The sequence below is a fragment of the Mustela putorius genome, unplaced genomic scaffold (assembly GCF_011764305.1).
Source record: "Mustela putorius furo isolate JIRA1106 unplaced genomic scaffold, ASM1176430v1.1 tig00003834_pilon_pilon_pilon, whole genome shotgun sequence".
NCBI lineage: Eukaryota > Metazoa > Chordata > Mammalia > Carnivora > Mustelidae > Mustela > Mustela putorius.
This window is the reverse complement of record NW_025421987.1, coordinates 98,545,297-98,561,547: the sequence shown is the minus strand read 5'-3', so window position 1 is coordinate 98,561,547 and position 16,251 is coordinate 98,545,297. Positions and strand designations below refer to the sequence as shown.

At 45.1% G+C, this 16,251-nt stretch overlaps 1 protein-coding gene across 23 annotated transcripts in view; it reads left to right on the top strand.

Moving 5' to 3' along the window:
• Nucleotides 1–16,251, top strand: part of KALRN (kalirin RhoGEF kinase) — a 659,936-nt gene that overhangs the window by 54,992 nt on the left and 588,693 nt on the right. For 3 of the 23 annotated variants that reach the window (XM_013052661.2, XM_045088805.1, XM_004745420.3), the window contains exon 1: nucleotides 9,664–10,982. The exons of 18 other annotated variants lie outside the window; for them this stretch is intronic. In XM_013052661.2, the coding sequence (XP_012908115.1) occupies nucleotides 10,916–10,982 (67 nt within the window). In that variant the 5' untranslated portion in view covers nucleotides 9,664–10,915. Of the gene's footprint in view, nucleotides 1–9,663; nucleotides 10,983–16,251 lie in introns of those variants that run through there. 2 more of the 23 variants (XM_004745414.3, XM_004745413.3) reach the window with 1 other exon arrangement.

The following is a 16,251-nucleotide window of genomic DNA, read 5'->3' as shown; positions in this document are numbered from 1 at the left end:
TTTTTTTTTTAAATTTTTTAATTTAATTTTATTTTTTTTAAAGATTTTATTTATTTATTTGACAGAGAGAAATCACAAGTAGATGGAGAGGCAGGCAGAGAGAGAGGGGGAAGCAGGCTCCCTGCTGAGCAGAGAGCCCAATGCGGGACTCGATCCCAGGACCCTGAGATCATGACCTGAGCCGAAGGCAGCGGCTTAACCCACTGAGCCACCCAGGCGCCCACTGCTTGTCCTTTTTAAAGTTTAAGTATAACCTAGGTTGTATTGTAACGGTATTATAATTTATCTTACTAGTTCCTATTGTTGGACATTTAGGTTACCTTTGTTAGTTTTTTAAAAAAGATTTTTATTTATTTATTTGAGAGAGAAGGAGAAGAGAGAGGGAGAGAGAGCAAACAGGGGGAGGGACGAGCGGAGAGCCTGACAATGGGCTTGATCTCAAGACTCCAAGATCATGACCTAGGTCGAAGTCAGATGCTTAACTGACTGAGCCATCCAGGAACCCTACCTCCCCTTTTTGGCTATTATAGGGCATAGTGCATTGTGTAAGTGCAGGAGTTGAAAGTCTTACAAATAGGATTGCTGGGCTGAAGGCTATACACTTTAGAAATGTTGATAGGTACTGTCAAACTGAGTTCTGAAACACTGTGTCAGTTTGTTTGATATATATATAGGTTTGATATATATATAGGTCCAGTGGGATAGATCAAATGTGGCTTGCTGTTTTGTGTTTCCCCAATCATTAGTAAAGGTTAGCACCTTTTTGCTCTTTTTAAAAATTTTATTTAAAATATTTTATTTATTTGACAGAGATCACAAGTAGGCAGAGAGGCAGCCAGAGAGAGGGGGAAGCAGGCTCCCCACTGAGCAGAGAGCCCAATGCGGGGCTTGATCCCAGGACCCTGAGATCATGACCTGAGCCTAAGGCAGAGGCTTAACCCACTGAGCCACCCAGGCGCCACATCTTTTTACTTTTTATCATCAGCTGTTTTTTCTTCTTTGTGAATTGCCCATTTATGTTCTTGACCCATTTTTGTACTGAGTTGTTTTGACTTTTTCTTAATGTTTTTCAGGAGCTCTTTGTACGTCGGAGCTACTAAATCCTTTGTATGATGTATTGTTGCAATGTAGCGAATATTTGTCTCCTAGATTATCTGTTAGCATTATTCTTATTTTTGCAATTTTATCTATTCTTATTTTTTCCTGTGAAGGCTTGAAAAAAATCCTACAGTTCACACTATTCAAAAATCAATACAATGTGTAAAGGTCTTTATATGACTGTTATATTTGTCTACCCAATCTCTTCCCACTATGGGCAACTGTCAGCCTTAATTTCTTGCTAAGCCTTCCAGTGTTTCTTTTTGCAAATACAAGCAAATTGGAATCCGTACTTATTTTATGCCTTTCTTATCAAGAGCAACTGAATACTAACGATATTGTTTTATCCTTTGCATTTTGAACCCCAAAATATCTCTGGAAGATCTTTTCATATCAATTTACAGAAAGCCTCATCATTCTTCTTTTTAGTGGCTGCACAATATTCCGTTGTGAGGGTATACCACAGATAATTCAGTGGGCTTTTCAGATTTTTTTTACTTGTGTCTGTCCTAAAAGAAGATGGAAAACTACACACCACCCCCCACACACATTTAAGATGACATTAAACATTTTTTACCCACATATTTAAATGGTTACAAATTATATATTTTCTAGCATATTGTATACTTTATATAGTCTTAAATATATTTTTTCAAGCTTTTGGAGATGCAAATTTAATGATTGGAAAAGGCAGCGCTTCTTGTCAAAGCAAGCAACCAAATCACACATATTTACTTCCTGTCAGAGAAAAATCTGACTTCTTTTTAAGGTGCAAGCAAGCATGTTAATTAAACACCCCTACGACAATCTTGTCTTCAGAATTCCAATTGCAAGATAGGTAGATAGGTAGATAAAAAGATACAGCCCTGAGACTAGGCATGCTTTTGTCTTCTAGGTGAAATAAGGCACAATCCTCTTCAATGCTTCATCGGTGATCTCATCCAGTCTTGTGGATGTAACTGTTCTCCATTCACCAATGACTCCATGTTTCATTTAGTTGTTACACTGTGACAGGCCACCCCCAATCTTAGTGGCTTAGAACCACAGTATGTGGTTTCTCATGATGGTGAGCGTTGACCAGACAGTTCTGCTTTATGTGGTGTCTGCCTGGGTGCTGGGATGGCTGGGAGCTTCAGAGTGGTCTCACTCATATGGCAGCCGGTTGATGTGGGTAGGGCTGGGACTCGCTGGGGTTCTCATCCCGATCTTTGGTTCTCCTTTGTGGGGCCTTTCCATGTGGCTTGAGCTTCTCACCACATGGCAGCTAGACTCCAAGGACAGTTTTATTTATTCTTGACTCTATCTTCTTTTTTTTTTTTTAATTGTGCTATATTAGTCACCATACAGTATAGCATTAGTTTTTGACGTAGTGTTTCGTGATTCATTGTTTGCATATAACACCCAGTGCTCCATGCAATCTGTGCCCTCCTTAATACCCATCACTGGGCTCAACCATTTCCCCATCTCCCTCTTAAGAGGTCTTTTAAAAAGTTAGGTGATATAGTCCAAAGGTCAAAATTCAAATGGTGTAGAAAGATATACAGTGACTTATTTCACTCAGCATAATCTGGGTGTGGTGCATAACCAATGAATCTTGGAACACTGGAAAAAAAAAACAAAATTAAGATGTTAAAAAAATATATACAGTGAAAAGAATTCCTTTCACTGCTGTTGTCCAGCCCTTATTCTCCTTATGATTGGTATATACTTCGAGAGATTAAAAAAATAATCCTTATACAAGTCAATATATTGAGCTTTGTGTCTAAATGCTTAGGAGAAACTTCCTATTCTTAGACTATAAAAGTTTTTCTTCTTGAAGTTGGATGGTTTGTTCTTCATGCTATCCTTAAGTAGGCCTTCCTGTATACCTGCTTCGAGGCCAGACTGGTGGGCTTTCAGGGAAGCCATATCATCAGAGGACAGGGAAACTCACGCGGGAACTCCAGAGACTTTCCCACCTCCTCCGTGCAGAGGGTCATCCACACAGTTCCTATGGGCATCGTCAAAGGATTTTTCATAATTGAATATTTCTTAGAACTTTCCAACCTTGCAGCAGAGGGAAGAAGCCAGATGAATTGGGGCAGTTGGGCAAGTAAGATCCAGAAATGTGCCCCTGCCTGAAGCAGGGGTAGAGAAGATCAGGCATCTGGTGTTATGACTTGTCCCTGACTCAGGGCTTTGGAAGGGCCACTGGCTTAGAGTTGTCCTCAGTGGCAAAACTGACACTGGGGATTTTTTGTTTTTGTTTTTTCCAGTTTATCTGTCTACTCAGGTCATATGCTTTTAGAATTCCAATCTGATAGGAGCTTGTTTTCTATCGTAAGAGAATGCACCAAGTTCATGAAGCACCTAGTATATATTAGGGACAGGGCTTCATATTTTCTATATGTTATTTTGTTTTTTTCTTGTTAAAGGTCATTCAGATTTTGTAAGATCAATCTTATCTTTATCTAAAAGATGGAGAAAGTTAAATGTACAGAAGTTAAGTGATTTGTCTCGATTTACTCAGCTAGAAGAAGAAATTTGGGATTTGAACCCATTTGGTCTGATTTCAAAGCTTAAGCCCTTTCCCAACACTGAGAAGACTTCAGATTAGCAGTATAAACAGATTAGAAAGAGATTATTTGTAGATTTATGGGAATTAGTTATTTTTTAAGAACCATAAGCAGAATTCATTTTCTGAAAAGTAAAGTGATCATGGCAACGGATTCTTTTCTTTTTGAACATGAGGGCCAAGAAAGAGAGAATTGAACTTGGTCAGTGTGTAGCTACTCTGGTTACCCATTCCTGGGGTGGGGAGCCGGGGTGAGGGCGTTCAGGTATGTCAGATGCTCTGATGTGATAGTGGGTCACCCTATGGAACACTCACAGATCATACATTATCCCTGAAAAAAAAAATTAGAGTACTGAAAAAGATGTTTAGTTCTAGATTTATGCCTACCAAGATGTTGTATTCCTCTGATGGGACCGTGGGCTCTCTCTGATCCTGTTTAACTTCATATTCATTATTTTAAACCCTGGTCATTATAGTCTGTTGCCTGATTTTATGGAGTGGGGGATGTGGGGAGGTGGGCTATTTGGAAAAGCTCTTGAAGGAGATGAGAAGGCATGAGATGAAGAGAGAAGAAGGGAGACAATTCTCTACAGTAGGACTTCCTGTGGGCTGGGTGAGGAGGTGTAAGATTTCAGCTGTGGTGACTGACGATGTAGGTTTTCCTGATTCTGTGTTGGTGAACTGCCGGAATTAAGAGATGAGAGGAAGAGTTCAGAGAAAACTCACCAGGGTGAACGGACCCCAAGATTGAAGTGCCCCACGGTCTTTTGAGTCATATCACCTCGAGTGAAGGCCCTGTTCTTAGTGGAGGTAAGATGGTGGCAGCACCTTACTGGCTGTGAGAGAAACATAGGAGATAATAAAGAACTGTCTGGGCCGATTACCTAGGTCTCCTGGGTCGGGTTCTGAGGTGTTCTTCCCAACAATATAGTGGCTTTTTTTTTTTCCTTCTTCTTCAAGAAGAACTACTTTATAATTTTGGTGCTTTAGAGCGAGAAGGTGCCTACCAGCTAATGATGTTCTGAGTAGGAAATAGGAGGTCAGGGGAGTGAGTTGTGGAGAATAGTGGAGGAACCAGCTCCTGTGAGTTGCCTTCATCAGGATGGCTTAACAGCAAAAGCCCATAAGGCTTAAGGAAGAGCTTCTCCTTGCCACCTTTATCCCCTGCCACCACACTGCTTATCTAAGGCCCAGACTTCTGCACCCTGCCTTTTTAAAAATTTTTTAACAATTGAATAAATTGTTATTCAAAAATCATAATTTGTTATTCCAAATCATAATTTGCACAAATTAAGCTCTTTAACACCAGATCATGTACATATACAAACATCCTCAAAATTAAATGTTAATTTGGTAACAAAGAGTAAGATGTTAATTTAGCATCTCTGATGATGGTAGAAACACACCATATTATTTTTTTTCCATTTCCTTTTTTTTATTGAGGTATAATTGACAAATTAGTTTGAAGCGTAGTGATTTGTGATTTTAAAAATAGTGATTTGATATTTGTATATATTACAGAATGAACACCACAATAAGTCTAGTTAATGTCCACCACCTTATATAGTTAACAATTTTTTTTTGTTATAAGAACTTTTAAGATCCACTCTTAGCAACTTCCAAATATGCAGTATGGTATTATTAACAATAGTCACTGTGTTGTACATTACATCTCCATGACTTATTTATTTATTTCTTTAAAAGATTTTATTTATTTATTTGATAGAGAAAGCACAAGCAGAGGAGCTAGTGGTGGGCAGAGGCAGAGGGAGAAGTAGACTCTCTGCTGAGCAGAGCGCTCAACGTGGGGCTTGATCTCAGGACCCTGGGATCATGACCTGACCTGAAGGCAGATGCTTAACTGACTGAGCCACCTGGACACCCTGACTTATTTATTTTATAACTGGAAATTTATACCTTTTAACCACTTTCACCTGTTTGCCCTCCCCCCATCCTCTGGTAAACGCCAGTATGTTCTCTGTATTTATGAGCTTTTTTCCCCCCTTGCTTTGAAGCAATATCTTTTGCCAAAATGTAAATACTCCCCAAGGGCCTAAATGTAAAGATCTCATCAGGAGACCCTTAGAGGGGATGAGATTTTCATGATACTTTCCACAGACCTGGGATGCGTAAGCTTTGAAGAGGCAGAGAAAGAGAGGATGAGTCTGGCTCTTGGGGCAGAGGGTGGGAGTTTTGGGGTGGCGTGCTGTGGTTGGATATTCAGGGCAACATGGGGTTCTATTGAGTGGCAGGGGTAGAGGGAAGAACTGTAAATACTCATAACAGAGGGAAGGGAGGGATTGCATCTCCTCCATTAAACAGTTTGCTTTAGTGCCCCGTGCGATGAAAGGTTGTGTGCAGGCTTCATGAGCAGGGGCTCCTTGGCCAAGGGAGAGTTAAAGATCTCAGTGGAGGCTAGAGGTGAGCAAGGATGAAAGCGACACAAAAGCCAGGGCAAGGCAGGCTAATTAGCTTCTGCCTTTCCCTCCTGCTGCCTGGCCTGATATTTGAGGTGACATTTAAAGTTATTGTGCAGATGTGCAGTGGACCCAGGGCAGAATGAGCGCTTTCTGGAGCCTGTGGGGAGATGAGGCTGATTTCTTTCCCTCCCAGCGGACAGCTTCTTAAGCTCTTCCATTAGGGCCCTCTAGGAGGACTTGGGAGGTGGGACCTCCCCTTACCTTCCAGGGGACCCAGAATCTCCCTCCTTACTGGACTCTTGGGGTGTGTGGGGAGTTAGGTTCACACTAGAATTCAACCAGAAGAGTTAAATAAAGTCAGGGCTGCATGTAAGAGAGGAGAGCTGGAGACAGAATCGTCTGGGGAGCTCGTTAAATATGCAGGCCTCTGGGACTGAGGCCTAGTTTTCTGCGTGGATAACAACCCTCTGAGGTGATTCTGCTGCCCATTAAACTCTGAGAGCCTCTGAGGTAGAGAAGGAAAGGGGTTAGCTGGGAAAGGCCTCTTGGGAGAGATGGACTTGAATTTCAATTTGATAAGTGATACTTGTCATAGGTGCTGTCCTCAGGTGTGGACCTAAGGAGCCTCTTGACCTGGGCATACCAGGCTCTCCTAGGAGAGCTTGGTCGGGGTCCTTCCCATCCCATGGATGGTGTCCTAGAGAATGTACTGCCACAGGCTTCACTTCACCACTAGGGTGCTCATCGCCAGCGGGACAGAAGTGGTGTGGGAGGTGGCTGAGGATGGTGTCTGTTGGAGTGTTTGATTCATGTTGCAACTGAAGCACAGCTTGTAGGGCAAAATGGCAGCCTGATGGAGCTCACTTCCTGGGGCGGGGCGGGGGGAAGAACTCCATGTTGGCGGATTGTCTCTGTTCTGGTACCCATCCACGCTGCCTCCTTTGTGGTTTTCCCTTGTCTCATCGCCCCGTGTGTCTCAGGAGCTGGCCGGTGCTGATGTGGGAATGGCGGTCATCATCCCAGGAGATGAGTGGGAACAATTGGGGACACGATTGGTTCTCTCCTCCCTCCATGCTGTTTGCCTTCTGCTCCATACACTGTGCTTGCTTTATCTGATCGGGAACACAGTGTTTTCATGTTGGGGCGGGTGGAGAGAGGGAGAAAGAACAGTGCCAAGTTAAGAAGAAGGAACACTGAAGAGAAGGCAACATATCTGTGATGTGACATCGAGTAACCAGTGAGCATCAGCCCTCTGGAATAGACATACTGTTGCTGACCTGGAGAGGCCGTTTGTCCCTGAAGAGTATGTCTCTGTAGCCAGCTAGGGAGGCTGGAGGGACCATGCCAATGGGAATGGTCATGCTTGCTTTGGCCATGATGAAAGAAGCAGCCACTGAGAAAGCATTGTTTAAGAGAAAATAATGCCAACAAAACTTAATAAAGCTATGTCCTGGCCAGTCCCCCATCCTTTCTAATTGCCCTGCAGCTAAATGGCAACTCGCTGTTTTATTCAACGACTAGAGGGGCTGCATTTGCACTAAGACTTAAAAAGGCTCCATGGGGGCTGGAAAAATGAGCATTGGTGGGCCGGGGAGCTCTAAGGAGCCCAGCTTGATTGATTGGGGCTGGTTTTAGTAAAATTCCCAGCTGAATGGGTTCATCCTGGGCCTGACCCAATAGGTAATGCTTATGTTCCTAGGTTCATAGTTTGTGGGGGAAGTGTTTCCACCCATACTGTTCTTTAACACATTTATTTCCTTTCTCTCTCTGAAAACAAAGCTGTGTGGAATTGCCCTTGGTTACCAGAGGGAGGGGAACAGGGCCAGCTGCTTTCTCTAAGCCAAGAGTGGGTCATGGAACAGAGGACTCTGGTCTATACAGTGTCCACACAGTCATCGTAACCTTCTTCTATCAGCCCATCTCTGTCTGGGTCTCCTGCATGGTGGGTGAGCCATGTGTGGCTTCCTCAGTCCCCTATTTCAGATTTCTCTCAAGTTGTGTTATAGGAAGCCTCTTTCAGCATTCTTCTTCTTCTTTTTTTTTTTTTAATAAAGATTTTATTTATTTATTTGACGGACAGAGATCACAAGAGGCAGAGAGGCAGGCAGAGAGAGAGGGAGGAAGCAGGATCCCTGCCGAGCAGAGAGCCCAATACAGGGCTTGATCCCAGGACCCTGAGACCATGACCTGAGCTGAAAGCAGAGGCTTTAAACCTACTGGGCCACCCAGGCGCCCCCTCTTTCAGCATTCTTATGCAGAGATGCTCTCCCTTGGCAGCCATAGCCAGGAGCTAAAGAAATGTGTAAACGGCATTAGTGAGGCCTGCTTGCCCATGGTGTGGCCTGACAGTGTCCTGGAAGAGCCCCCTGTTGGGAAGCAGCCCTGTTCCCCAGGTCCTGACCTTCTGGAAGGGCTTCCATTGCTCTGGGAAATGTGTCACAGTTCCTCGGGGAACATTCCAGAGCCCCGGAAACTCTCTTTGGGAGGACACAGATGGTATGGATCTCTTTCTCAGCGCAGCTACCTACTAGGCACTCTATGGTAAGCAAGTTGTTGAACCTCTTGGAAGGCACTTCTCTCTGCTGTAGCCTCGGGGAAATGATCCCTATCCTACAGACCTTGCAGGGCTGCTCAGAGACCCAGAGGAAATGATGGATATGACTGTCTTTTGTGGGCTACAGAGTACTGGCTACACCTGAATGATGGATTCTGTTGCTTGGGAAGGAAGGGGGAGGCTCCGCGGTCAGTGCACTTCTGTCTGGAGAGAGGAGGAGCTTGCATTCTTGTGTGAACTACAGGCTGGAGTCTTGTCCATTTAAGGTAATAACAAAATAATACTAGCAGATTCTGAGAAGTGGCTTTTAGGCAGTGTGTCCGCTCGGTCCCACTGCTGCCCTTTCTGAAGGGACCATGAGGCAGTGGTGGTGCTGATGCAGAGGGTGGCAGGGGAGGGGGGAGATTGTGGCCACACTTGCTTTCTCTTCTCCTTCCCTCCTAGCTCACAACCCACCCCCAGGCCCACCCCAGCCTCCTCCTCAGTCTGAGTTTTTCCCTAATCTGCGGCCGGTCTTATCTGGGAGGCCTATGCTCTTGGGAAGGGCAAATGCTGAGGGCGGACTGCTCCCACCAGCTGCCCAGCAGAGACCAGGAGGCCAGGAAAGCCAACATTTCTGTTAGGACAGTGAGAAGGCATTGCTGGCATGGGCTGAGTGAAAAAAGCTGTGGCTGGGTAGTTTTGGGGCTTAGAGAACAAAGTTGTCCTGGACCTAGAGTCCCCTTGGGTTTTATTTCTGTGAGCAGGCCTCCTGGTCACCAGGGGCACAGCCTCACCCTGTGGGTGACCAGTCAGTCCACCGTCAAATGGGCTCCCAGCAGGGCAAGCACAGAGAGCCCTGTCGTCTTCCTGTACACCTTAGGGTGTGCCCAGGAACTTGGATGCCATGGTGCGTTCTGCTCTTTGCCATTAAAATGAAATGGTGTGTAAGGAGGGCACGTGATGGAATGGGCACTGCATGTCATACGCAACTGATGAATTCTTGAACTCTACAATCTGAAACTAATGATGTACTGTATGTTGGCTAATTGAATTTCAATAAAAAAAAAAAAACAAAACAAAACTGAAAGAATGAAATTGTGTGGCATTCCCAGACTCACTTGCCTGTTCGTCTTTCAGGTCGTAAATACTCGAGCACTTGCAAAGTTCAAGGCACTATACGAAGTACATTGGGGGATACAATGGTGGTTACAAAGCACTTCCTGTATTCATGGATTTAATGATCGAATATGGGAGCAGAATCTTATACAAGGAGAAAGTGAAATGGAATATAAAGGAGAGGACCTGGGTTGGCAGCCTGATTTGTGGCATTTGAAGTAGACATTGGGGAAATCAGAGGAAGCCATGGTATTGTCCGGAAGAGAAGGAGCAAGGGCCGGAGGTGGAAAACTACAGAATGTATGGATGTGTGGGAACTGAGAAGCTGGCGAAAAGGAGAGGGGTTGGCCGGAAGGGGGACAAACCCTTGAGCACCACTCTCCCAGAAATGATGCCTCCTTCCTTTCCCTAGAACTTCACAATACCTTTGTGGGGCAAATGTTCTCTATGATTTACAAGGAGGTAGCTGGGGCTTAAGGAGTTGAAGAAACTTGGTTGAGGCCAAGCAGCTAAGTGATAGCAGGATTTGAACCCATGACTGGGTGACTACAGAGCCTGTCCTATCTCCACTGTAACAGAGGATTCCTGAATGGACATAGGGAGAAAGGGTTTGTGGCCCTTTTCTGCTCCTTTTCTGTGGACCTTGCTTTCTTGGGCAGGAGTGTCTGTGGTCCTTATGGAGTGAGGCAGTCAGGCTGTGGGTTTTCTGGGCTGGTCTTAGAGTCCTAGATGGCTGAGCTCCTGCCTTCCTACCCCAGTCCCATTAGGGGAGCTGCTGGCCTCTGGTGTGGGAGGCAGGGGAAGCCAGGATGGTGGGAGATTCTGGAATGAAATTCAAGACGTGGCCTAGAGTGTGGATTTTCATTCCCAAGTCCACCTCTCAACCTCGCCTCTTTGTGAGAGCCCTGCTGGTTCCCCTCCCCCTGCCATCTCTGACCTCCCCTTGGGCCCCTGCAGGCTAGGTCTGCACAAGGCGGCGGTGTTCTGCACTTGTTCCTTTGTTGCTGCGAAACGGCTCAGGCACAGTCAGCCTCTGTGTGGGAGGACTGGTGGCTGTCTTCGCAGGCAGGCATTTGCTCAGAGCAGGCTGCGTGAGAGCTCAGCGTCAAGGAATTCCGGCCTCCTCGACTCGGTGGTGGTGGGATGAGGCTCTGCTGAGGGACTGGCTGTGAAGGATGACTTCAGGGTGGGATGACGGACCGCTTCTGGGACCAGTGGTATCTCTGGTACCTTCGCTTGCTCCGGCTGCTAGATCGAGGTATTCCTGAGTGAGTGTGCGTGTGTGTGCGCGCGTGTGAAAGAGAGACGGAGGCAGAAACACACACACACACACACACACAGACACACACACGGAAAGACATGGAGTGCGGGCAGCAGGGAGCAACAAGAGAAAGAACAGGGAGTGAAACAGGCTCGTGGCCAGCCCGTGGAAAGTAAAGAAAGGCTGTTTTCCTTGGGTCATTGCTGACCCAGCTGGCAATTGGGATCCCAGGGCCATTTGGGAGCATCTGTATATCAGAATCTCATTTCTTCCTGGGTTTTTTTTTTTTTTTTTCCTTTTAATCAAGCTCTGTACTGTAGTCGAAGAGTTAAGCCCTGTGTTGCAGGGCTTTTGATAGAACACTCTGGGAAGCAGTGTATCGAAGAGAATGGTCCCTGCAGCAAGAACCTGGGGGCAAGCCGATGGAGGACCCAAATCTCAGCTGTGCCACTTACCAGCTCTGTGATCTTCAGCTGATTGATGTGACTTTTCTGAGCTTGCTTCCCCATCTGTAAAATGGGCTTTGGAAGACCCATTTGCTAGGGTTGTTGTGGAATTATTATTTAATTTATACCTGTAAAACACGTAACATCTAGTACATAATAGGTGCTTTGTACGTGTTCATTTCCTCTTCACACACCTCTCAGCATCATGGACATATTACAGCGCCTGTGCTGAGGACAGCTCCCTTTGTGGGTTATCTGTAGGTACAGTTGGTTCAGAATTTGTAGTTTGTAGAAAGAAAAGGGCAAGTCAGTTTTGTTCCTCAGGTTAATCTGACCTTAATGCATTTCACCCCCACATATTCATGTGATTTAAATCTCCTGATAATGTGATGCAAATCCAAATATTCTGTTTAAGAGAAAGCCACTGTTAACTTGGTTGAGTAATTGATTTTTTAAAAACGTGGAGGGCTATTTTTAAAAGCTTTGGTTCCTTTAAGAGCTTTTGGCAAGAATGAGCTCAAACCCTGATGGAAAAGATGGTCCTAGAGAAGCCCTGCTATATACCCCAAGGTGGGTTCCTCTCCAGCAGGAACATCCTTAGGTATGCCGGGAGGTCAGTGCCAGGTGGAAGCAGAAGCTGCCAAGAGCAGGTGAACCAGGGCTCTTATCGGGGAGAAATCAAAGATGGAGGAAACCAAACCAGCACATGTGAAAGGCAGTCTCTCGCTGGCACTGAGAAACAGGCCGGTGGGAGCTGGGACAGGAGAGGAGATGAGAGTGTTAGGAGAGCCAGAACTTCTCACAGGTGGAGATCACAGACGGGGCAATGGGAGATCACGAGTGTGAATCCCCCCTATCTGTGTGAACTCAGGCAAGTTACTTAAACTCTCTGTGCCTTCTTTCCTTCCTTATAAACAAGGATGCTGATGGTAATGGTACTATTAGCACTGACTCAGAGCGTTCCTGCAAGGTTTCAGTGAGAAACTACAAGTCAAGAACTTTATCCTAGTGCTTGGCATGAAGAAAATGACCCTTTGAGGTTAGTTTTTATCACCAGGACAGTTCATTCTCACTCTCATGCAGATATCGTGAGAAAGACAGGGATAGGTGGCATGTAATAACCAGGAGCAGAGAAGAGTCTAATTAAGAATTATTAGAGGCTCTGAGACAATTTATACTTATGTGAATTAAAACAAAATTCAAAATAACATATGCTAATTGTAAGAAGAAATTAGGTGTTACTGTATAAGCTATAATAATAATTTATTTTTACTTTTTAGAAAATGCTTGAATCCACGAATTGCAAACTTAGATTCAAGTTCTGGCTCCATTACTTTCTAAGTGCCCTTGAATACATGCTTTGCTCTTAAATGGAACCTCAGTTTGTTAATTTGAAAAATGGGAATATTAATACCAATACCTGTATTACAGAACTTGGGGGACATTTCTTATGTTAGTGCATGTAAAAGTTCTTAGAAATGTCAGGTTAATAAACTGATGGATTAACCTGTGTCCCCAGACAGCAGAAGTTGGTTGCCAGAATCGTGTGTTCTTCCACAGAACTTTTGTCTTCCTGTGTGGGTGCAGCTGAAAGTTTATGGTCTTTCATAAACACTGCCTCTAGGAGTTTCTTTATTATGGGGCTTTAGACTAGCGCCTTCTGACTATAGAATATCTTATCTCTAGGCTTTCAGGGGCTGCCCAGTTCTGGTTAGTGAGTATCTTAGTATTACACATACATATGGGTACACACCCACATCTGTATTCAAGCAGAAGTTTTGGCTGTAGAACCCCCCTCTAGAAGCTAATGTTAGCAAGCCTTGTATAAACAGTGGCATGGTAGACAAGCTAACTCATGGGACATGCTCAGTAAATATTTGCTGAATGGATGGATGGATGAATGATGAGCCCGTCCTTCTGGGCAGTGAACAAAGTTCTCTTAGATCTCTCTTTAGTGTATCAGAATTTAGCTCCCTTCATCTGTTTTGGATTTCTTGTCATTTCACCCTCATCGCTGTCATGCCTTGTGTCATCTCAAAAGTAACAGGTCTCAAGAAAATGAGCAGAGGATAAGAAATGAGAAGAAGTGGGCAATGATGAGTTTAGCCTAGGAAATTGAAATAATCGACAGGCTCTGTGGCGCCTGAGTCATTCTCTTGGCTGTGACTGAGGGATAAACGAATCTGTGATTTGACACATCTAGGAAGAGGGAGGAAACAGAACACATCAGGGAGCGGAAATAAACTTTACTGAGAACTGACGGTTCATGCTTGGTTATTGCAGACAAACCTTTTGTCTCCCCCATCATTGTTCAGTTAAGGGCAGGGACCTTAAAAAAGAAAAGGGATTGTTTTTCAGGGCTATATTCACTGTATGTAGGGATTTATATGGTAAGGAACTACCAGCTTGCTCAGACATGATTATTTTGATGGGTTATTTTGTTAATAGCCTCTGCTGTTTTTATAGTGTTTCTTACTGGATGTCTGTCACTTCTGCTGCCAGGCAGTGACTGAGGACATGGTACCTGTGGTGGGGACTGTCCATGGAAGAAAAGGAGCTCATACAGATAAGAAACACGATTAGTATAGAAGAGAAGTAACATCGATTTTTGTGCTTGTTGAGTTTTGGCATTTCCATGGGGCCCGCCCCAACACATGAGGTGGGGCCTTACATTTCTTTGTGTACCTGCAGTCATTTTGGAGTGAAGGAGGAAGAGTGTAAAGACTGGTGGCTCCTTCTTCACAGGGCACTGGGCAGTGTTTCTCACTGTAGGGAAAGTCTGCTTCTGGTTGTCCGTGAGATGATTTTAGGTGACTTACAGACATTGCCAGAGGATCTCTTGCTGGTCACCGCCTGACCCTGTCCAGCAGACAATCTGTTCTGTCCAGTGTCTGCTTCTGCTCTGCTGTCCCCCCTACCACATGTGACATAGGCCCTCCTTAGCCCCACTCATCTTCCAGAGAGCCCCTCCCTTCCGCCAGCCCAGCTTGGGTCTCACGCTCCACCCTGCCTTCATCTCCGGCCCCAGCGGCCTGCCCCACCCAGCCACCCTGCTCCCTCAGCCCTTCTTCCTCCCTGGGGCTCCTTTACAGGCATGGCCTCATACCACTTGCTGCCTGTGACCCCATTCTCTGGCGTTTTTCTGCTAGTCTCCAACCCATTACCAGGCTTCCCGCTCTCCCCACCCTATGTCTGTGCTGACTTTGCCCTGTATCCTGGGTGTTCAGACTCTCCCTGCTACCTGCCTCATGCGCTTTTCCCACTCAGAAGCCCCCATCCTGTCTTCTTTCACTCTTGTGTTTTTACATCAGCTTGTCTTTACCCTCAGTCCACTAGTTTCTTTTTAAAAATAAATGTAATCGGGGCACCTGGATGTCTCAGGCATTAAGCGTCTGCCTTTAGCTCAGGTCCTGATCTCAGGATCCTGAGATCGAGCCCCACATTGGGCTCCCTGCTCAGCAGGGAGCCTGCTTCTCCTTCTCCCACTCCCCTTGCTTGTGTTCCCTTTCTTGCTGTGTCTTTCTCTATCAAATAAATAAAGAAATAAAATCTTTAAAAAAATAAAAATAAGTATAAGTAAAATGGAGTTGATTTAAAATACTCTTAAGGAAATAACTGTAGGAGATACATGAATATGGTGATATGGTGTCAGAAGTTCATAAATGACTGATGTGTGGAAAACTTAAGTGATATGTTGACTTTACAACATCAGTTTTAGATGGCTAATTCTTGGTGCTTTGTCCTTATTCCTGTAGCTACTACACAGTGCTTTGGGTCCTGGGCCAGAAACCAACTGGTCTTATCCTTGGATGTACATTAGGATCACACAGATGCTCTTAGAAAGTGCAGTGTCCTGTTCCTCCCTTCCCACCACCCTCCCCAAGCCAATTAAGTTAGACTCGCTGGAAGGGGGGTGGATGTTGGCATTTTTAAGGGCTCTGCAGGTGATTCTGATGGAGCTGGGCTTGAGGACTGCTCATTGCTGTTCTGTAATATGGATGCCAGGAAAAAAAAATATGGATGCCAGAGAGTAAAGGCAAAAATAACTCTTCAGCAAAATAATGGAAGAAATGAGAAAATCAGTCACTATATGAAAATAATAAACACAGGACTCAACATAGGAATGAACACAATCTTTTGAGTATAATTCATCCAACTTTGTTCAGAGCCTTCACTGCAACCATGTTCTATCACTGCCTGACTAAACCTTGCCTTTCCTTCATATTTCTGGGAACAGACCTTACCTGTGTGTAGGATGCTGTCTGTCCCCAGCTTGCTCTGGGGCTTTGGCTCTCTGTTCTGGCTGCCTAGGGCTTGGGAGATTGCGACGACAGTTTGTGAGAGTAACTTTCCTAAAGCCTTCAGTGTTAGGCTCTAGTTCAGCCAGGAATCTTCTGTTTCTCACCAAAGCCCCCCTCTCCCTGTGCAGCTGTTCTCCCTTGCCTCAACCTTTGCATCTCCTAAATGTTCTAATCCAGGAACTAACTCTGCAGGGTACAGTGTAGGGTCAAGAGGCATCTGGGCTTCATGGCTGTGGCTCTCACACATCCTGACCTTTGATCTCATCCTTCCCATGCTTCTAGCCCTCCTCCTGGCCCTTGGTTTCCCATCACTGTCCTGATGCCCTGTCTGTGGTCTTTTTGCTGCTCAGTAATCTCCCTGGCTCTGGTCCCTCACTAGGTCAGACTTGGTGTCTCTACTTAATCCATCCATTTGTGGCCAGTCCTGACTACCATGGACTCTGGGATTCTCACCTGGCTTTGCCTTGTCCTGCTCTTGTTAACTATTGCATATGTGTGCCCAGCTTGGCGTGTGGCTGC